A 24,632-nucleotide genomic window follows, 5' to 3' on the forward strand; every position below is an offset into this window, starting at 1 on the left:
TTGCCAGTCAGGGTTTTATTTTAGCTGGTGGCCGTGGCTCAGTGTCAGGTCCATCTCTTGGGTTCCCACTGGTTGGTGCTAAGAACGGTAGTAGATGACTTGATCGAGCATTGGGCAGGAGGGATCGGATTGGTTGGGCGAGAGGGGGACAACTCTAGACCCTGGTTACTCAGTGTGGCGTCTGAAGGACTGGACGTTGGGACACACCGCGCCCCAGTCCGTGGGCTTGCGGTACTCGCCCTTCTCCAGGAGATACTGAGGGTCCTTGTAGTCGGGGTGCTCGTAGAAGACCCACCCTCCCAGCACCTTGCAGGAGTGAACCTCGCGCCAGTAGAACTTCTCCAGCACGGAGGGGCAGTCCTCGGTGGCCTCGAACGCCTGGCCTGCCAAGTCTCCCTTCCCGTACAGCTGCAGCTTGTAGGGGACACCGCTAGCCTGGAGGAGGGGGGTAAGGTGGGGGCATCAGAGGGGAGGGCAGGATAGGTCAAACGGAAGGAAGCAGAGACATATAGAAAGACGTCAGACATATTGTGGATCTCATTCTCAGATCTCTACAATTCAAGATGATCAACAGGATTTAAATACAGAATGTTACACCAGCTGCATGCTGGGTAAGTCTAGTCTATGTTACTGCTACATTAATATAGAACGTTACACCAGCTGCATGCTGGGTAAGTCTAGTCTATGTTACTGCTACATTAATACAGAATGTTACACCAGCTGCATGCTGGGTAAGTCTAGTCTATGTTCCTACTACATCAATACTGAATGTTACACAGGCAGCATGCTGGGAAAGTCTAGTCTATGTTACTGCTACGTTAATACAGAATGTTACACCAGCTGCATGCTGGGTAAGTCTAGTCTATGTTCCTGCTACATTACATTGATATTTCAGAACTCCCTGTAATTATCTCTGATTAAGACAAAAACAACTGTACATACTGTATATGTGTGTATTTCTAGAACAGATACACAGTATTTATGTAACTCTATCAATGTAATGTCTACATGGTCAATACCATTGACCTAAAATGACACCATAGACACAGATAACACAGATGGGACAATATCTACATAACAATATCTACATAACAATATCTATATAACAATATATATTTAACAATATCTACATAACAATATCTATATAACAATATCTACATAACAATATCTACATAACAATATCTATATAACAATATCTACATAACAATATCTACATAACAATATCTACATAACAGTATCTATATAACAATATCTATATAACAATATCTACATAACAATATCTACATAACAATATCTACATAACAATATCTACATAACAGTATCTATATAACAATATCTATATAACAATATCTATATAACAATATCTACATAACAATATCTATATAACAATATCTACATAACAATATCTATATAACAATATCTACATAACAATATCTACATAACAATATCTACATAACAATATCTACATAACAATATCTATATAACAATATCTACATAACAATATCTACATAACAATATCTACATAACAATATCTATATAACAATATCTACATAATAATATCTACAATTCCCCCTAAAGTCAAAAAACAGATCTAGAAGTTTGATGAACACTGACTCAGGTGCGAATGGAACTGTATTCACTGTTTAGTGCACTACTTTAGACCAGGACCCATAGGACATAGTGCACTACTTTAGACCAGGACCCATAGGACATAGTGCACTACTTTAGACCAGGACCCATAGGACATAGTGCACTACTTTAGAACAGGACTCATAGGGCATAGTGCACTACTTTAGACCAGGACCCATAGGACATAGTGCACTACTTTAGACCAGGACCCATAGGACATAGTGCACTACTTTAGACCAGAACCCATAGGGCATAGTGCACTACTTTAGACCAGAACCCATAGGGCATAGTGCACTACTTTAGACCAGAACCCATAGGGCATAGTGCACTACTTTAGACCAGGACCCATAGGACATAGTGCACTACTTTAGACCAGGACCCATAGGACATAGTGCACTACTTTAGAACAGGACCCATAGGACATAGTGCACTACTTTAGACCAGGACCCATAGGACATAGTGCACTACTTTAGACCAGGACCCATAGGACATAGTGCACTACTTTAGACCAGGACCCATAGGGCATAGTGCACTACTTTAGACCAGGACCCATAGGACATAGTGCACTACTTTAGACCAGGACCCATAGGACATAGTGCACTACTTTAGACCAGGACCCATAGGACATAGTGCACTACTTTAGACCAGGACCCAAAGGACATAGTGCACTACTTTAGGCCAGAACCCATAGGGCATAGTGCACTACTTTAGACCAGAACCCATAGGGCATAGTGCACTACTTTAGACCAGAACCCATAGGGCATAGTGCACTACTTTAGACCAGAACCCATAGGGCATAGTGCACTACTTTAGACCAGGACCCATAGGACATAGTGCACTACTTTAGACCAGGACCCATAGGACATAGTGCACTACTTTAGACCAGGACCCATAGTGCACTACTTTAGACCAGGACCCATAGGACATAGTGCACTACTTTAGACCAGGACCCATAGGACATAGTGCACTACTTTAGACCAGGACCCATAGTGCACTACTTTAGACCAGGACCCATAGTGCACTACTTTAGACCAGGACCCATAGGGCATAGTGCACTACTTTAGACCAGGACCCATAGGTCATAGTGCACTACTTTAGACCAGGACCCATAGGACATAGTGCACTACTTTAGACCAGAACCCATAGGACATAGTGCACTACTTTAGACCAGGACCCATAGGGCATAGTGCACTACTGTAGACCAGGACCCATAGGACATAGTACACTACTTTAGACCAGGACCCATAGGACATAGTGCACTACTTTAGACCAGGACCCATAGGACATAGTGCACTACTTTAGACCAGAACCCATAGGGCACTACTTTAAACCAGGACCCATAGTGCACTACTTTAGACCAGGACCCATAGGGCATAGTGCACTACTTTAGACCAGAACCCATAGGGCACTACTTTAAACCAGGACCCATAGTGCACTACTTTAGACCAGGACCCATAGGGCATAGTGCACTACTTTAGACCAGGACCCAGAAGGGCATAGTGCACTACTTTAGACCAGGACCCATAGGACATAGTGCACTACTTTAGACCAGGACCCATAGGACATAGTGCACTACTTTAGACCAGGACCCATAGGGCATAGTGCACTACTTTAGACCAGGACCCATAGGGCATAGTGCACTATTTTAGACCAGGACCCATAGGGCATAGTGCACTACTTTAGACCAGAACCCATAGGGCACTACTTTAGACCAGGGCCCATAGGACATAGAGCACTACTTTAGACCAGGACCCATAGTGCACTACTTTAGACCAGGACCCATAGGACATAGTGCACTACCTTAAACCAGGACCCATTGGACATAGTGCACTACTTTAGACCAGGACCCATATGACATAGTGCACTACTTTAGACCAGGACCCATAGGACATAGTGCACTTCTTTAGACCAGGACCCATAGGACATAGTGCACTACTTTAGACCAGGACCCATAGGGCATAGTGCACTACTTTAGACCAGGACCCATAGGACATAGTGCACTACTTTAGACCAGGACCCATAGGGCATAGTGCACTACTTTAGACCAGGGGGCACAGAAAATACATTTCTCTCTTCTACACTACACCATAATGGCTCATCCACTTATAAAGTGAACCATCTTGCAGGAGCAGACGTGGTCGTTGAGGCCCATCCAGCGCTGGTAGTCGGGGTACTCTCCCCTGGTCAGTACATACTGGTAGTCGGGGTACTCTCCCCTGGTCAGTACATACTGGTAGTCGGGGTACTCTACCCTGGTCAGTACATACTGGTAGTCGGGGTACTCTCCCCTGGTCAGTACATACTGGTAGTCGGGGTACTCTCCCCTGGTCAGTACATACTGGTAGTCGGGGTACTCTACCCTGGTCAGTACATACTGGTAGTCGGGGTACTCTCCCCTGGTCAGTACATACTGGTAGTCGGGGTACTCTCCCCTGGTCAGTACATACTGGTAGTCGGGGTACTCTCCCCTGGTCAGTACACACTGGTAGTCGGGGTACTCTCCCCTGGTCAGTACTTACTGGTAGTCGGGGTACTCACCCCTGGTCAGTACGTACTGGTAGTCGGGGTACTCTCCCCTGGTCAGTACGTACTGGTAGTCGGGGTACTCTCCCCTGGTCAGTACGTACTGGTAGTCGGGGTACTCTCCCCTGGTCAGTACATACTGGTAGTCGGGGTACTCTCCCCTGGTCAGTACATACTGGTAGTCGGGGTACTCTCCCCTGGTCAGTACATACTGGTAGTCGGGGTACTCTCCCCTGGTCAGTACGTACTGGTAGTCGGGGTACTCTCCCCTGGTCAGTACGTACTGGTAGTCGGGGGACTCTCCACTGGTCAGTACGTACTGGTAGTCGGGGTACTCTCCCCTGGTCAGTACGTACTGGTAGTCGGGGTACTCTCCCCTGGTCAGTACGTACTGGTAGTAGGGGTACTCTCCCCTGGTCAGTACATACTGGTAGTCGGGGTACTCTCCCCTGGTCAGTACATACTGGTAGTCGGGGTACTCTCCCCTGGTCAGTACATACTGGTAGTCGGGGTACTCTCCCCTGGTCAGTACGTACTGGTAGTCGGGGTACTCTCCCCTGGTCAGTACGTACTGGTAGTCGGGGTACTCTCCCCTGGTCAGTACGTACTGGTAGTCGGGGTACTCTCCCCTGGTCAGTACGTACTGGTAGTCGGGGTACTCTCCCCTGGTCAGTACGTACTGGTAGTCGGGGTACTCTCCCCTGGTCAGTACGTACTGGTAGTCGGGGTACTCTCCCCTGGTCAGTACGTACTGGTAGTCGGGGTACTCTCCCCTGGTCAGTACGTACTGGTAGTCGGGGTACTCTCCCCTGGTCAGTACATACTGGTAGTCGGGGTACTCTCCCCTGGTCAGTACGTACTGGTAGTCGGGGTACTCTCCCCTGGTCAGTACATACTGGTAGTCGGGGTACTCTCCCCTGGTCAGTACGTACTGGTAGTCGGGGTACTCTCCCCTGGTCAGTACATACTGGTAGTTGGGGTACTCTCCCCTGGTCAGTACGTACTGGTAGTCGGGGTACTCTCCCCTGGTCAGTACATACTGGTAGTCGGGGTACTCTCCCCTGGTCAGTACGTACTGGTAGTCGGGGTACTCTCCCCTGGTCAGTACATACTGGTAGTCGGGGTACTCTCCCCTGGTCAGTACGTACTGGTAGTCGGGGTACTCTCCCCTGGTCAGTACATACTGGTAGTCGGGGTACTCTCCCCTGGTCAGTACATACTGGTAGTCGGACTGTATTCTGATAACAGATTGACCTCTATTGTTGTCTCCTTGAGCTAAATCTAATGTCCATTTGGAACCATTAAAGAACTATGTTATCCTGACGGTACTAGTAGTGTTTACTACTGATCACGTCACATTTTATTGGTCACGTGGACATATTTTGTGCAGCGAAATGCTTATGTTCCTGACTCCAACAGTGCAGTAATAACAATAATAATAATAATAATAATAATAATAATAATAATAATAATAATACAAATGTAAAAATATTAGAACGAGCAATATCAGAGTCCGGAATATATTGTCAATATATACAGTATGTATATTATGGTGTGGATAGATGGTATGGACAGTATATGAATAGAAAATGTGTGCACAGCGGTAGTTGACCAGAATACAGTATATACATATAAAGTGGGTAAAACAGTATGTAAACATTATTAAAGGGACCAGTGTTCCATTATTAAAGTGACCAGTGTTCCATTATTAAAGTGACCAGTGTTCCATTATTAAAGTGACCAATGTTCCATTATTAAAGTGACCAATGTTCCATTATTAAAGTGACCAGTGTTCCATTATTAAAGTGACCAGTGTTCCATTATTAAAGTGACCAGTGTTCCATTATTAAAGTGACCAGTGTTCCATTATTAAAGTGACCAGTGTTCCATTATTAAAGTGACCAGTGTTCCATTATTAAAGTGACCAATGTTCCATTATTAAAGTGACCAGTGTTCCATTATTAAAGTGACCAGTGTTCCATTATTAAAGTGACCAGTGTTCCATTATTAAAGTGACCAGTGTTCCATTATTAAAGTGACCAATGTTCCATTATTAAAGTGACCAATGTTCCATTATTAAAGTGACCAGTGTTCCATTATTAAAGTGACCAGTGTTCCATTATTAAAGTGACCAGTGTTCCATTATTAAAGTGACCAGTGTTCCATTATTAAAGTGACCAGTGTTCCATTATTAAAGTGACCAGTGTTCCATGTCTATGTACATAGGGCAGCAGTCTCTAAGGTACAGGGTTGAGTACCGGGTGGTAGCCGGCTAGTAACAGTGACTAAGTTCAGGGCAGGGTACTGAGCGGAGGCCGACTAGTGGTGACTGTTTAACAATCTGATGGCTTGGAGATAGAAGCTGTTAATCAGTCTCTCTGTCCACAGATTTGATGCACCTGTACCGTCTCCTCTTTCTGGATGGTAGCTGGGTGAATAGGCTGTGGCTCGGGTGGCTGATGATCTTCTTGGCCTTCCTGTAACACTGGGTGCTGTAGATGTCCTGAAGGGCAGGCATTGTGGCCCCGGTGATGCGTTGGGCTGACCGCACCACCCTCTGAAGAGCCTTTCGGTTGTGGGCAGTGCAGTTACCGTACCAGGCTGTGATACAGCCCGACAGGATGCTCTCAATTGTACATCTGTAAAAGTTTGTGAGGGTCTTAGGTGACAAGCCAAATTTCTTCAGCCTCCTGCTCCTTCTTCACCACACTGTCTGTGTGGATGGACTATTTCAGTTGTCAGTTGTCAGTATGCAGAAAAACTCAACTGTGGCCCGTCGATGTGTATACGGGGGTGCTCCCTCTGCTGTTTCCTGACGTCCATGATCAGCTCCTTCATTTTGTTGACGTTGAGGGAGAGGTTATTTTCCTGGCACCACTCAGCCAGGGCCCTCACCTCCTCCCTGTAGGCTGTCTCGTCATTGTTTGTAATCAGGTCTGCCACTGTTGTGTGCAAACTTGGTGACTGAGTTGGAGACATGCGTGGTCACGCAGTCATGGGTGAACAAGGAGTACAGGAGGGGGCTGAGCATTCACCCCTATGGGACACCAGTGTTGAGGATCAGCGTAGTGGAGGTGTTGTTGCCTGCCATCACCACCTGGGGTTGGCCCGTCGGGAGGTCCAGGACCCAGTTGCACAGAGCGGCGTTCAGACCCAAGGCCCTGTGCTTTGTGATGCGCTTGGAGGGCACTATGGTGTTGAATGCTGAGCTGTAGTTGATGAGCAGCATTCTTACATAGGTATTACTCTTGTCCAGATGGGATAGTGCAGTGCGATGGCGATTGCATCATCCGTGGATCTGTTGGGGTGGTATTGTAGTGGATCTAGGGTGTTGGGTAAGGTGGAGGTGATATGATCCTTGACTTGGTTATAACAGACAAAATGCACCAACCGCTCCCCACACTATCTGACAACATCAAAACATAGACTACTGCACCAACCGCTCCCCACACTATCTGACAACATCAAAACATAGACTACTGCACCAACCGCTCCCCACACTATCTGACAACATCAAAACATAGACTACTACACCAACCGCTCCCGACGCTATCTGACAACATCAAAACATAGAATACTGCACCAGTCCTTCAGTTTAAATGTCACCATTTGAAGCCATCAAATCATAGAATCCCCTTGCAGGTATTAAGTATGTTTTAGACAATGTTTCTTTTTTGCGTTCCCCTCCAAATACCGGTGTGTGTGTGTGTGTGTCGCCACTGTGCTCCTTCAGTTAAAGCTGTTATCCAGTCCTCCGGTCGTTCCATAGTCACCCTTCCCATCTTTGACATTGTTTTAGTACTGCCCAGGTCTCCCTGTGTGAGGTGGCGCTGGATCCCGTACCCCGCTCCCTTTTATACCCGCTGTGCCGGTCCTTTGTTTTAGTACTGCCCAGGTCTCCCTGTGTGAGGTGGCGCTGGATCCCGTACCCCGCTCCCTTTTATACCCGCTGTGCCGGTCCTTTGTTTTAGTACTGCCCAGGTCTCCCTGTGTGAGGTGGCGCTGGATCCCGTACCCCGCTCCCTTTTATACCCACTGTGCCGGTCCTTTGTTTTAGTACTGCCCAGGTCTCCCTGTGTGAGGTGGCGCTGGATCCCGTACCCCGCTCCCTTTTATACCCACTGTGTCGGTCCTTTGTTTTAGTACTGCCCAGGTCTCCCTGTGTGAGGTGGCGCTGGATCCCGTACCCCGCTCCCTTTTATACCCACTGTGTCGGTCCTTTGTTTTAGTACTGCCCAGGTCTCCATGTGTGAGGTGGCGCTGGATCCCGTACCCCGCTCCCTTTTATACCCGCTGTGCCGGTCCTTTGTTTTAGTACTGCCCAGGTCTCCCTGTGTGAGGTGGCGCTGGATCCCGTACCCCGCTCCCTTTTATACCCGCTGTGCCGGTCCTTTGTTATAGTACTGCCCAGGTCTCCCTGTGTGAGGTGGCGCTGGATCCCGTACCCCGCTCCCTTTTATACCCACTGTGTCGGTCCTTTGTTTTAGTACTGCCCAGGTCTCCATGTGTGAGGCGGCGCTGGATCCCGTACCCCGCTCCCTTTTATACCCGCTGTGCCGGTCCTTTGTTTTAGTACTGCCCAGGTCTCTCTGTGTGAGGTGGCGCTGGATCCCGTACCCCGCTCCCTTTTATACCCGCTGTGCCGGTCCTTTGTTATAGTACTGCCCAGGTCTCCCTGTGTGAGGTGGCGCTGGATCCCGTACCCCGCTCCCTTTTATACCCACTGTGTCGGTCCTTTGTTTTAGTACTGCCCAGGTCTCCCTGTGTGAGGTGGCGCTGGATCCCGTACCCCGCTCCCTTTTATACCCACTGTGTCGGTCCTTTGTTTTAGTACTGCCCAGGTCTCCCTGTGTGAGGTGGCGCTGGATCCCGTACCCCGCTCCCTTTTATACCCACTGTGTCGGTCCTTTGTTTTAGTACTGCCCAGGTCTCCCTGTGTGAGGTGGCGCTGGATCCCGTACCCCGCTCCCTTTTATACCCGCTGTGTCGGTCCTTTGTTTTAGTACTGCCCAGGTCTCCCTGTGTGAGGTGGCGCTGGATCCCGTACCCCGCTCCCTTTTATACCCGCTGTGTCGGTCCTTTGTTATAGTACTACCCAGGTCTCCCTGTGTGAGGTGGCGCTGGATCCCGTACCCCGCTCCCTTTTATACCCGCTGTGCCGGTCCTTTGTTATAGTACTGCCCAGGTCTCCCTGTGTGAGGTGGCGCTGGATCCCGTACCCCGCTCCCTTTTATACCCGCTGTGTCGGTCCTTTGTTTTATCAAACCGCTACAAATGCTTTGTCATGAAAATGAGATCCAAAAATTGAGTCAGTGATTTGAATGCTGTTCATGTCATTTCCAGACAAGACAAGTGGGGATTATACGACATAAAGGACTGAACTGACTGAAAACGCAGGGGGGGGGGGGGGACAGCCCCCCCCTAACTCCCCACCCCACTGAGGTAAACACACAAACAGATACACACACACATGCCAATATTATAAACATCAAGACACTAACTAACCGACAGACACACACACCAAATCACTTTTCACACAGCTGGTTTTTAATAAACATGCACCACAGGAGGTTGGTAGCACCATAATTGGGGAGGATGGGCTCGTGGTAATGACTGGAGCTGAATCAGTGGAATGGTATCAAATACATCAAACACATGGTTTCCATGGTTTCCATGTGTTTGATGCCTTTCCATTGACTGCATTCCGGTCATTATTATGAGCCGTCCTCCCCTCGGTAACCCCCTGTGCCACACACATACCGACACACACATTAATAACAATATCAGTGCCACAGCCAAGACCTCTGCCAAAATGTGAGATCCCAGATGAGTTGGATTATTGCGTTCCAGGACATTGAGAGAACAGAACTGCTGAGTCAACTCCCTCTGTTCTCTGTATCAAAATACCAACATAATCAATAGCTGCACCGTTTCATCCAATAATCAAGCTGGAAAGCAGCTGTCATTCAAGTCAACGACCAATCATTACAGCATTAGGCTACTGCTGGGTTGTGACAGAGCCGTGGCACCCGCCCAATGAGGGGAGGGTTCACATGGCCTCTATGGGCCTGTTTATTTGTGTGTGAAATGGATGCAATAAAAAACTGCAATACAACACGACAATACAACACGACAATACAACACTACAATACAACACTACAATACAACACGACAATACAACACTACAATACAACACTACAATACAACACTACACTACAACACTACAATACAACACTACAATACAACACTACAATACAATACTACACTACAACACTACAATACAACACTACAATACAACACTACAATACAATACTACACTACAACACTACAATACAACACTACAATACAATACTACACTACAACACTACAACACAACACTACAATACACTACAACACTACACTACAATACAACACTACACTACAACACTACAATACAACACTACACTACAACACTACAATACAACACTACAATACAATACTACACTACAATACTACAATACAACACTACAACACTACACTACAATACAACACTACACTACAACACTACAATACAACACTACACTACAACACTACAATACAACACTACAATACAATACAATACTACAATACTACAATACAACACTACAATACACTACAACACTACACTACAATACAACACTACACTACAACACTACAATACAACACTACACTACAACACTACAATACAACACTACAATACAATACAATACTACAATACTACAATACAATACAACACTACAATACTACGATACAATACTACAATACAATAAGACATATCAATACAATACTACAATACAATAATACAATACTACAATACAATAAGACAATACTACAATACAAAACTTTGAATACAATAAGACAATATAATACAATATTACAATAATACAATACAATAAGAAATTTCAATACAATACAACAATACAATAATACAAACCTACGAATACAATAAGACAATTCAATTTAAAAAATATATATATATTTCACCTTTATTTAACCAGGTAGGCAAGTTGAGAACAATTCTAATTTAAAATTGCAACCTGGCCAAGATAAAGCAAAGCAATTCGACACATACAACAACACAGAGTTACACATGGAGTAAAACAAACATACAGTCAATAATACAGTAGAAAAATAAGTCTATATACGAAGTGAGCAAATGAGGTGAGATAAGGGAGGTAAAGGCAAAAAAAGGCCATGGTGGCAAAGTAAATACAATATAGCAAGTAAAACAATGGAATGGTAGATTTGCAGTGGAAGAATGTGCAAAGTAGAAATAGAAATAATGGGGTGCAAAGGAGCAAAATAAATAAATACAATAGAGGGAGAGGTAGTTGTTTGGGCTAAATTATAGATGTACAGGTGCCGTAATCTGTGAGCTGCTCTGACAGTTGGTGCTTAAAGCTAGTGAGGGAGATAAGTGTTTCCAGTTTCAGAGATTTTTCATTCCAGTCATTGGCAGCAGAGAACTGGAAGGAGAGGCGGCCAAAGGGAGAATTGGTTTTGGGGGTGACCAGAGAGATATACCTGCTGGAGCAGGTGCTACAGGTGGGAGATGCTATGGTGACCAGCGAGCTGAGATAAGGGGGGACTTTACCTAGCAGGGTCTTGTAGATGACCTGGAGCCAGTGGGTTTGGCGACGAGTATGAAGCGAGGGCCAGCCAACGAGAGCGTACAGGTCGCAGTGGTGGGTAGCATATGGGGCTCTGGTGACAAAACGGATGGCACTGTGATAGACTGCATCCAATTTATTGAGTAGGGTATTGGAGGCTATTTTGTACATGACATCGCCAAAGTCGAGGATCGGTAGGATGGTCAGTTTTACGAGGGTATGTTTGGCAGCATGAGTGAATTTGTTGCAAAATAGGAAGCAATATAATACAATACTACAATACAATAAGACAATACAATATAATACAATACAATACTGCAATACAATAATACAATACAATAAGACAATATAACACAATAATATAAAATACGATCATATAATACTACAATACAATACGACAATACAATATATTATATAATACAATACAATAAGACAATATAATACGATAATACAATACAATAATACAAGACAATAATACAATCAATGAATACATCAATGATTTAGTACAATAATACAATCAAATAATACAATAATACAATACAATAATACAATACAATAATACAATACAATAATACAGTACAATAATACAGTACAATAATACAATAATACAACACAATAATACAATACAATAATACAATACAATACAATAATACAATACAATAATACAATACAATACAATAATACAGTACAATAATACAATACAATAATACAGTACAATAATACAGTACAATAATACAATACAATAATACAGTACAATAATACAGTACAATAATACAATAATACAACACAATAATACAATACAATAATACAATACAATAATACAATACAATAATACAGTACAATAATACAGTACAATAATACAATAATACAACACAATAATACAATACAATAATACAATACAATAATACAATACAATAATACAATACAATAATACAGTACAATAATACAATACAATAATACAGTACAATAATACAATACAATAATACAGTACAATAATACAGTACAATAATACAATAATACAACACAATAATACAATACAATAATACAATACAATAATACAGTACAATAATACAATAATACAACACAATAATACAATACAATAATACAGTACAATAATACAATACAATAATACAATACAATAATACAATAATACAATAATACAGTACAATAATACAATACAATAATACAGTACAATAATACAATAATACAATAATACAATAATACAGTACAATAATACAATACAATAATACAGTACAATAATACAATAATACAATACAATAATACAATACAATAATACAATAATACAGTACAATAATACAATAATACAATACAATAATACAACACAATAATACAACACAATAATACAATACAATAATACAATACAATAATACAAAAATACAATATAACACAATAATACAATAAAGTAATATAATACAGTAAAATAATACAATAATATAAGTAAGGTGGGATAATCAACGAGCAGTTATGTATTCTGGAAAATAATAGAACGCTGTGGAAGGTCAGTTCCTCTCAGCTAGCGCGTCATGGAACACACCGTAATGTCTTCATTCCTTTCCGGAGAATGCATGGAGTTGATTATCCCTTTCATGCCTTGAATATAATTTATCACATTTTCTGGTAGAGATGTGTTCAGTATCCACTAAAGTAGATAGCAAGTTTACTAGATAGCTACAATAGTTGCCGTGGTAACCAAACAAACAGACTAGTTTAGCTAACCAAACCGTTAGCTAAACTAGTCGTAGCTTGCCATTTTAAAAAACGAATTCAACAATGCCAATAATGCTTTCAATTTGACTTTTGCTTTCAAAAGCACCTCAAACATAGAACATGTAAGAATGAACTATAGCCATTGAATTATACCATGCAAATATACCGTACCTTATAGGGAATAATGCACACTCTAGAATGCCCTTCAAGCCAATCAGAAACAAGTATTCAACAATGCCATGGTATAATTCTTTATATTGGGCAGAGAGTTGAGAAGCACCAGAGAGTTGATACTGTAACTACTGCATGGACACCTCTATCAGTCTGGTGAATTCTGGTTCTAGACTGATTGACTTCCTGTCTCTGATCTGGTGAGACTGACACAGGCTGGTGTGTATATGGGTAGCCTCACTGTTCAATGTCGGAATCCTTGTCCAATTCTCTACTTTAAATAACCACAGCGCAGCACTCAAACTTAACTAAACTGTCTTGCCACAGTCTGTCAGCGACATCTGTCTGTCACCCGGCACCTCCAGAAGCTGCCACAAGGGTGCAGCATCTCCATAGTATAAAGCCTCCTATCATGTGTTTCCAAAATGTATCAGTTGAAAATGAAGTTAGGTTATTTTTCCATTCTGGTCTCCATGGTTTCTGTTGGTTGACAGGGTCCACATCAGTCAAAATTGGATTTGATTTGATTTGGTCTCCATGGCGATGAGGTGGCAAGCCAGCACACTTCGCTAACAAACTTACTTAACCCCTGGGACTGTGGCTGACATTGCTATTGTCTTTCTAAGTTCACAGACGGGGGATTGTGAAACAGACCCAGAGGAGTGCCTTGTTGGGGTTTATTCAGTCAGTTTCATGCTATTGCACTACATTTTCATGCAATTAGTTCAGTTTCAAATGTGAAAATGTCAATATTTACAATTACAGGTAAGGAGAGAAAGATTGTTTGCCTTGAGTTCTGGTGGAGGCCGTCTTTGAGGTGGCCCTACATCACCACACACACACACACACACACAAACACACACACGCAAACTTGTGCGCACACATTCACATAGACATGCAAGCGTGTGCACACATACACACACTCTCCTGGATCAGGGTTAATAACTGTGTGGTTAGCTGTCAGAGGCACTTAGTGTGAAGCTGGGCAGGCAGAGAGGGCTAACATATACACACACACACACACACACAGGCTCTCTGGCTGTTAAGGAGCCCTGGCTCTGCACAGAGAGAAGGAGGATGGAATGAATGGGAGAGAGAAAGGCAGTCAGGACAAAGGGGAGATGTTCCAACAGGAAGAGAGGTTAAGTGTGACGTTGTCCCTTACAGGTGTCTGCTGAGCCATAATTAGACTGGGCAACTTCCTTCATCCACAAGTTCACACACACGGTCTGGAAAGAGGGCGCTCCTCCACAACCAACTCTCTCAGAAATCTGGACCCATCTACCTCCATAACATGCTGCCATAGCTGGGGGGGGGGGGGGGTCTGCTATCGGTCTGATAATACAGGACTCGTAATGCCCAGTGCACTACTTTTGTGAAAAAAATGTCAACTAAATGTATTGGAGTGTTAACCAGCATTTGTAACTTGAGTCTGATAATTATCTGTACAAAACCATTAATCTGATAATACTTGTGGAACATAAAAATACTTGCTTGATGTACAATATGTTTTCCAGTTTCTTGAAATACAACTTATTTCTGTGTCAACTGAAATGGTCTATTCATTCCTTTCACATTTTAGTAAACTCTCTTATCCAGAGCAACTTTACAGTAGGGAGTGCATACATGTTCATACTGGTCCCCCATGGGAATTGAACCCACAACCCTTGCATTGCAAGCCCCATCCTGTACCAACGGAGGCACATCATCACACACTGTGATCACAAACCAATTGAAGTCTCAATGCACTCAACTACTGTATTGTGCATTGTTGTTCGTTATGGTGGTAGAAAGTCTGCAGGTACTAACCTAGATGACCAGCGAATGTACAGTACAGTCATGTACATTTACATTACATTACGTGGTTTGTAAGGATGGTCAATTAATACTGCACAAAAAGGGATTGTTTTCCATGTCATTTGTTCAAGAAAAATATTTAGTTTGATGTGGATATTTTGTGTCTTTGTCCATAACTTTGCACCTTTTGATGTAAATGTTTGAGGACAGAACAAAACCCTATCTGGATTCCATTAGAATGACATCACAGAGAAAGGGACAGGGTTTTGTTCTATCTGGATTCCATTAGAATGACATCACAGAGAAAGGGACAGGGTTTTGTTCTATCTGGATTCCATTAGAATGACATCACAGAGAAAGGGACAGGGTTTTGTTCTATCTGGATTCCATTAGAATGACATCACAGAGAAAGGGACAGGGTTTTGTTCTATCTGGATTCCATTAGAATGACATCACAGAGAAAGGGACAGGGTTTTGTTCTATCTGGATTCCATTAGAATGACATCACAGAGAAAGGGACAGGGTTTTGTTCTATCTGGATTCCATTAGAATGAGTATATTGTAGACAGACAGACAGACAGAATGGTAGATACAGTATATTGTAGACAGATGATTAAAGCCACTAGAACTGTAGATACAGTATATTGTAGACAGACAGACAGACAGAATGGTAGATACAGTATATTGTAGACAGATGATAAAAGCCACTAGAACTGTAGATACAGTCTATTGTAGACAGACAGACAGACATACAGGATGGTAGATACAGTATATTGCAGACAGACAGAAGACAGACAGACAGACAGACAGACAGACAGACAGACAGACAGACAGACAGAAGACAGACAGACAGACAGACAGACAGACAGACAGACAGACAGACAGACAGACAGACAGACAGACAGACAGACAGACAGACAGACAGACAGACAGACAGACAGACAGACAGACAGACAGACAGACAGACAGAGACAGACAGACAAGAACAGACAGACAGACAGACAGACAGACAGACAGACAGACAGACAGACAGACAGACAGACAGACAGACAGACAGGACAGACAGACAGACAGACAGACAGACAGACAGACAGACAGACAGACAGACAGACAGACAGACAGACAGGACAGACAGACAGACAGACAGACAGACAGACGACAGACAGACAGACAGACAGACAGACAGACAGACAGACAGACAGACAGACAGACAGACAGGACAGACAGACAGACAGACAGAACAGACAGACAGACAGACAGACAGACAGACAGACAGACAGACAGACAGACAGACAGACAGACAGACAGACAGACAGACAGACAGACAGACAGACAGACAGACAGACAGACAGACAGACAGACAGACAGACAGACAGACAGACAGACAGACAGACAGACAGACAGACAGACAGACAGACAGACAGACAGACAGACAGACAGACAGACAGACAGACAGACAGACAGACAGACAGACAGACAGACAGACAGACAGACAGACAGACAGACAGACAGACAGACAGACAGACAGACAGACAGACAGACAGACAGACAGACAGACAGACAGACAGACAGACAGACAGACAGACAGACAGACAGACAGACAGACAGGATGGTATATACAGTATATTGTAGACAGATGATAAAAGCCACTAGAACTGTAGATACAGTCTATTGTAGACAGACAGACAGACATACAGGATGGTAGATACAGTATATTGCAGACAGACAGACAGACAGGATGGTATATACAGTATATTGTAGACAGATGATAAAAGCCACTAGATGACCAAAGTTTCTCTCAGCCTGTCAGTCACACCTTTATGCCACAAGATAACCCCCATCAACTGTGTCACTATTATTCTGAGATGTGGTCATGTGTTATTCTGAGATGTGGTCATGTGTAACGCTACCAGTGGCAGTCAGGGAATGTTACAGTAATATGACCATGTGATCAATTAAATGAAGACATAGGCGAGGGGAAAGAGAAGCTGTAGTGAGTTTTGGTCTTGGAGTGTGTGTGTGTGTGTGTGTGTGTCTGTGTGTGTGTGTGTCTGTGTGTGTGTGTGTGTGTGTGTGTGTGTGTGTGTGTGTGAGAGTGTGAGAGAGAGAGAGAGAGAGAGAGAGAGAGAGAGAGAGAGAGAGAGAGAGAGAGAGAGAGAGCGAGCATACTTTCCCTTCTAACCTGTGTGTGTGTTGCCCAGTGTCTTGAGGCTTACGTCGTGCCTGCAGAAATGTAATATGTTGGAACAAAATTCTTGTGGAGAAAATACCTCTTCAGGTTCCTCACCTTTTTCTCTTTGTCTCATGAGGAGCCTCTGAAACCCCATGGCACGTGATCTTATCATTGCAATTGTCTCGTATCACCATGATAATGGATGAAATATAATGGGATGAATGTGGTGATTACACTTTTTCAGGTTTTTCATTTATGCCTTTGTAGCAGAATCTGTCAAATCCTGAAACAATGTAATAATTTATTCATATGAATGTTTGTCGACTATACCCCCATTTCAAAAATATAGATTTTGCATTTAATTTCGTTCTGTGACTATGCAATTAAAATGATGCCAATGTATTCAAGGTATCAGAAGTCAGACACCAAGTAATTGTGTAGTATATAATTCCAACTTCAATTTCCCTGATGGCCTTTGAAAAATATTTTCTTCGTCTGGAAAAACCATTGCTGTTGTTTTATGTTAGGTTTCATCTTCCTTTTCTTCTTCATAGTATGCACCCATTATTCTTATTCCTCCGATTGGTGCTGTTGCTAATAGGCTAACATACAACTGTAGTGATTGCGGTAAAGTCGTTCAGTAAGTACAGACAAAAATATGCCCTCTGACATTATGTGCTAGTCTGGGTACCAGTCTTTTGAGTTAACATTCCACTCCTTGCCACAAGACAAATGACAGGAGAGGCAATGAGTGGAATGTCATAAATAGCTGAACAGAGACCGCAAACAGGCTAATTATGTGCCAACGGTCATTGTTAATTCACATTAATTGGAAAGATGCGGTTTTCCAAAGTTAAATTATATATATATATTATATATAATATATATAATATCTTAACAATGAAATAACGAAATAGGCCTGACAAATAGGAAATGAAAAATCGGAATGAAAATAAATGCTCTCGGCTCATGCGTCAAGATGCGACTAATTATAAATAAAGAATAGTTTTGGTTACCATTCACTAACCTACTGTTGTGAATATAGTTTAGACTAATGTTTTAAGCCACCAATTAACTAATTGGGAAATAAAATAATTATCATTTGGTTATTAGATTACTTTAGACTATTTGTCTAATAAATTACACCATTACCTTATTGGCAATTGTGTGAAAATTTATATTTGTCCTATTGAGACATTCTGGAATCGAAAAAGTATCAGTAACAACGCTACAATTAACGAAATGTAATCTAGACATTAGTTATAGGCTACGGAATGTCCTTCAAATTGGTAACTATAGAAATCAAGAGACCGGTTAGTTTTAACTCCACAGAAATCAAACGAGGCGAAATGATGTAAATGAATGACTTTATAGTTGATTGTTGAAGGTAAGAGAATAGTTCTGAATAATGATTGTTTGTGAAGACCTGTAAAAAAGCAAAGGCTTTTTGTTGACTGTGTGACATGTCCATAGGGTTGCGCTGTTTTCACGTCATATGAATGGCACTCGCAAATGCTACCACTATTTCGTTGCCCTCTGACTCTCTTGGATATTCATTCTACTAATACAAGTGTCAACATAGCCAATGAAAAGCATCGTCAACTAGGTTGGTTGGTGGCCGACTTTCTACTGGTGATGGACTGTCAAACTAGTGACCGTAAGGTAGTTACGTACGGTAGACCTACAACTACTGACCGCACGGTAGACCTATAACTACTGACCGTATGGTAGACCTATAACTACTGACCGTATGGTAGACCTATAACTACGGACAGTATGGTAGACCTATAACTACTGACCGTATGGTAGACCTATAACTACGGACAGTATGGTAGACCTATGACTACTGACCGTATGGTAGACCTATAACTACTGACCGCAAGGTAGACCTATAACTACTGACCGTATGGTAGACCTATAACTACTGACCGTATGGTAGACCTATAACTACTGACCGTATGGTAGACCTATAACTACTGACCGTATGGTAGACCTATAACTACTGACCGTATGGTAGACCTATAACTACTGACCGTATGGTAGACCTATAACTACTGACCGTATGGTAGACCTATAACTACTGACCGTATGGTAGACCTATAACTACTGACCGTATGGTAGAACTATAATTACTGACCGTATGGTAGACCTATAACTACTGACCGTATGGTAGACCTATAACTACTGACCGTATGGTAGACCTATAACTACTGACCGTATGGTAGACCTATAACTACTGACCGTATGGTAGACCTATAACTACTGACCGTATGGTAGACCTATAACTACTGACCGTATGGTAGACCTATAACTACTGACCGTATGGTAGACCTATAACTACTGACCGTAATGGTAGACCTATAACTACTGACCGTATGGTAGACCTATAACTACTGACCGTATGGTAGACCTATAACTACTGACCGTATGGTAGACCTATAACTACTGACCGTATGGTAGACCTATACTACTGACCGTAGGTAGACCTATACTACTGACCGTATGGTAGACCTATAACTACTGACCCGTAATGGTAGACCTATAACTACTGACCGTATGGTAGACCTATAACTACTGACCGTATGGTAGACCTATAACTACTGACCGTATGGTAGACCTATAACTACTGACCGTATGGTAGACCTATAACTACTGACCGTATGGTAGAACCGTATGGTAGACCTATAACTACTGACCGTATGGTAGACCTATAACTACTGACCGTATGGTAGACATACTAGACTACTGACCGTATGGTAGACCTATAACTACTGACCGTATGGTAGACCTATAACTACTGACCGTATGGTAGACCTATAACTACTGACGTATGGTAGACCTATAACTACTGACCGTATGGTAGACCTATAACTACTGACCGTATGGTAGACCTATAACTACTGACCGTATGGTAGACCTATAACTACTGACCGTATGGTAGACCTATAACTACTGACCGTATGGTAGACCGTATGGTAGACCTATAACTACTGACGTATGGTAGACCCTATAACTTACTGACGCGTATGGTAGAACCGTATGGTAGATCTATAACTACTGACCGTAATGGTAGACCTATAACTACTGACCGTATGGTAGACCTATAACTACTGACCGTAATGGTAGACCTATAACTAACTGACCGTATGGTAGACCTATAACTACTGACCGTATGGTAGAACTATAACTACTGACCGTATGGTAAGACCGTATGGTAGACCTATAACTACTGACCGTATGGTAGACCTATAATTACTGACCGTATGGTAGACCTATAACTACTGACCGTATGGTAGACCTATAACTACTGACCGTATGGTAGACCTATAACTACTGACCGTATGGTAGACCTAATAACTACTGACCGTATGGTAGACCTATAACTACTGACCGTATGGAATAGACCTATAAACTACCTGACCGTATGGTAGAACTATAACTACTGACCGTATGGTAGACCGTATGGTAGACCTATAACTACTGACCGTATGGTAGACCTATAATTACTGACCGTATGGTAGACCTATAACTACTGACCGTATGGTAGACCTATAACTACTGACCGTATGGTAGACCTATAACTACTGACCGTATGGTAAGACCTATAACTACTGACCGTATGGTAAGACCTATAACTACTGACCGTATGGTAGACCTATAACTACTGACCGTATGGTAGACCTATAACTACTGACCGTATGGTAGACCTATAACTTACTGACCGTATGGTAGACCTATAATACTGACCGTATGGTAAACTATAACTACTGACCGTATGGTAGACCTATAACTACTGACCGTATGGTAGACCTATAACTACTGACCGTATGGTAGACCTATAACTACTGACCGTATGGTAGACCTATAACTACTGACCGTATGGTAGACCTATAACTACTGACCGTATGGTAGACCTATAACTACTGACCGTATGGTAGACCTATAACTACTGACCGTATGGTAGACCTATAACTACTGACCGTATGGTAGACCTATAACTACTGACCGTATGGTAGACCTATAACTACTGACCGTATGGTAGACCTATAACTACTGACCGTATGGTAGAACTATAACTACTGACCGTATGGGTAGACCGTATGGTAGACCTATAACTACTGACCGTATGGTAGACCTATAACTACTGACCGTATGGTAGACCTATAACTACTGACCGTATGGTAGAACCTATAACTACTGACCGTATGGTAGACCTATAACTACTGACCGTATGGTAGACCTATAACTACTGACCGTATGGTAGACCTATAACTACTGACCGTATGGTAGACCTATAACTACTGACCGTATGGTAGACCTATAACTACTGACCGTATGGCAGACCTATAATTACTGACCGTATGGTAGACCTATAACTACTGACCGTATGGTAGACCTATAATTACTGACCGTATGGTAGACCTATAACTACTGACCGTATGGTAGACCTATAATTACTGACCGTATGGTAGACCTATAACTACTGACCGTATGGTAGACCTATAACTACTGACCGTATGGTAGACCTATAACTACTGACCGTATGGTAGACCTATAACTACTGACCGTATGGTAGACCTATAACTACTGACCGTATGGTAGACCTATAACTACTGACCGTATGGTAGACCTATAACTACTGACCGTATGGTAGACCTATAACTACTGACCGTATGGTAGACCTATAACTACTGACCGTATGGTAGACCTATAACTACTGACCGTATGGTAGACCTATAATTACTGACCGTATGGTAGACCTATAACTACTGACCGTATGGTAGACCTATAATTACTGACCGTATGGTAGACCTATAACTACTGACCGTATGGTAGACCTATAATTACTGACCGTATGGTAGACCTATAACTACTGACCGTATGGTAGACCTATAACTACTGACCGTATGGTAGACCTATAACTACTGACCGTATGGTAGACCTATAACTACTGACCGTATGGTAGACCTATAACTACTGACCGTATGGTAGACCTATAACTACTGACCGTATGGTAGACCGTATGGTAGACCGTATGGTAGACCTATAACTACTGACCGTATGGTAGACCGTATGGTAGACCGTATGGTAGACCGTATGGTAGACCTACCGTACGTAGAACGTCTTGACTGTAATTCATTGCTGCATGTTTGGTATTTTGATTGATATGTTGTCTTGGATGTTTTATTGATATGCAATTTTGTTGACTACAAAACGTGTTATGCCCCTGACAAAACGTGTTATGCCCCTGACAAAACGTGTTATGCCCCTGACAAAACGTGTTATGCCCCTGACAAAACGTGTTATGCCCCTGACAAAACGTGTTATGCCCCTGACAAAACGTGTTATGCCCCTGACAAAACGTGTTATGCCCCTGACAAAACGTGTTATGCCCCTGACAAAACGTGTTATGCCCCTGACAAAACGTGTTATGCCCCTGACAAAACGTGTTATGCCCCTGACAAAACGTGTTATGCCCCTGACAAAACGTGGAATATTTAATAACAACGTGAACAACGTTATAATGAAATATTATTTAAACTTCCAAGTCAAAGAAAAATAATAATATATGTCATGCACTCACAGAAACTATAGGCCAGTAGGCCTAGTTACAGAATATCTGTGGCCGCGACCAATTTACAACAGTCATTTAATATGCCACCAACACAGAGGGAATGTCCGTTTGTACAGACGTTATGTACGCCGATGCCTAACACCTTATATATATACTATCTAGGTATCAGTTGTAAGCCTATAAACGTGTTGGCAATCAGAACGCTGTTTTTATAGTCGATGAACAAAATCTTTTTAACACATGGCGTTTATGTAGGCCCTGGGTCTGTCATGTGAAAATGTTACACTATTTTATCAGGCTATACAGCATAGAATATGCCTATACCCTATACATGTTAATTAAGTATATTATAGTTTGTGTGTGTGTGTGTCTGTGTGTGTGTGTGTGTGTGTGTGTGTGTGTGTGTGTGTGTGTGTGTGTGTGTGTGTGTGTGTGTGTGTGTGTGTGTGTGTGTGTGTGTGTGTGTGTGTGTGTCTCTGTGTCCCTCTGTGTCTCTCTGTGTATCCATGAGATACATTCTCTCGATTACACTAATTCACTAATTACTCGCGCATCTTTTTTCCTCAACAAGATTAGAAAAACATTTTATCTGACTCGGGTTAGTTAATAGGAAGTAAGTGAAACCAACATTACATTTACGACACTCATTTGATTGCTATAGTCTTGATATAGGATTTGATTTTAATTATGTTAGTCATTTCATCTTAAATACTGCATGAGATTTAAGCATATATTTGCACGTCGAGGAGGGCATTATAACGCGGTTACGCACAAGTCAAACGATATCAATCTCTGTTCTGTTTAAATACCAGAACATTCAGGTTAAGCGTTTGACTGTAGTCTACATGATGTGTCAGAATGATCTCTTGAAAGTTCACAATTGAGAGGAGACAGATTGCACCCCGATATTGTGATCGATCGGCCAATGTGAATTGTTGCCATTCCAGATATGTTTGGATCACCTGCTCAAAAGGGAGGAGCTGAATTTTGATTAGCATGAAAGCCGTCCATGTGCAACGTTACAAAGGCCAATGACTGATGTTGAATGGATATACAGTATAATAGCTTCTGATCCTTCCTCCTTTATATCGTAATAACATCTGATACCTCCTCTCTCGCACCCTGTCAAACGAAGTCTCCGTTACCTCCCTCTCTCGTATCCTCTATAGCATAACCAACGGTCCGATATGTGGTTACCTTGCTGCTTCCACTATTCGTTGAGTCCATCTATGGTTCCGGTAGTAAAGGCAAAGTAAAAACATTCTAACTTCATATCCTCTGCAAAGAAAAGAATAAATGAACATTAAATTGTGCTGCCTGTCGTCCATCCCCTCGAGCGCTTTATAGGCGGTTCAATCTAGGAGCTCCGACAGTGAGGTCTCTCTCTCTCCACCCCCTTCACACACAA

At 42.6% G+C, this 24,632-nt stretch overlaps 1 protein-coding gene across 1 annotated transcript; it reads right to left on the minus strand.

The window, feature by feature from the left end:
* LOC116362707 (gamma-crystallin S) lies at positions 1 to 24,572 on the minus strand. Its single transcript, XM_031816801.1, has 2 exons — positions 24,422 to 24,572; positions 1 to 435 (listed from the first exon to the last, which is right to left on the minus strand). Exons 1-2 carry the CDS (start codon positions 24,449 to 24,451, stop codon positions 166 to 168), a joined length of 300 nt encoding a protein of 99 aa, XP_031672661.1. The 5' UTR covers positions 24,452 to 24,572; the 3' UTR covers positions 1 to 165.
* Between the last annotated feature and the right edge of the window lie 60 nt (positions 24,573 to 24,632).

This window comes from Oncorhynchus kisutch, unplaced genomic scaffold (genome assembly GCF_002021735.2).
Source record: "Oncorhynchus kisutch isolate 150728-3 unplaced genomic scaffold, Okis_V2 scaffold873, whole genome shotgun sequence".
NCBI lineage: Eukaryota > Metazoa > Chordata > Actinopteri > Salmoniformes > Salmonidae > Oncorhynchus > Oncorhynchus kisutch.

What these genes read in the sequence shown, in the direction of transcription:
- LOC116362707 (XM_031816801.1), bottom strand. Translation starts at nt 24,451, where the DNA reads ATGGACTCAACGAATAGTGGAAGCAGCAAG. An exon ending in CGAATAGTGGAAGCAGCAAG is followed by an intron (nt 436 to 24,421) that starts GTAACCACATAT and finishes CCCCTCCTCCAG; the next exon opens with GCTAGCGGTGTCCCCTACAA.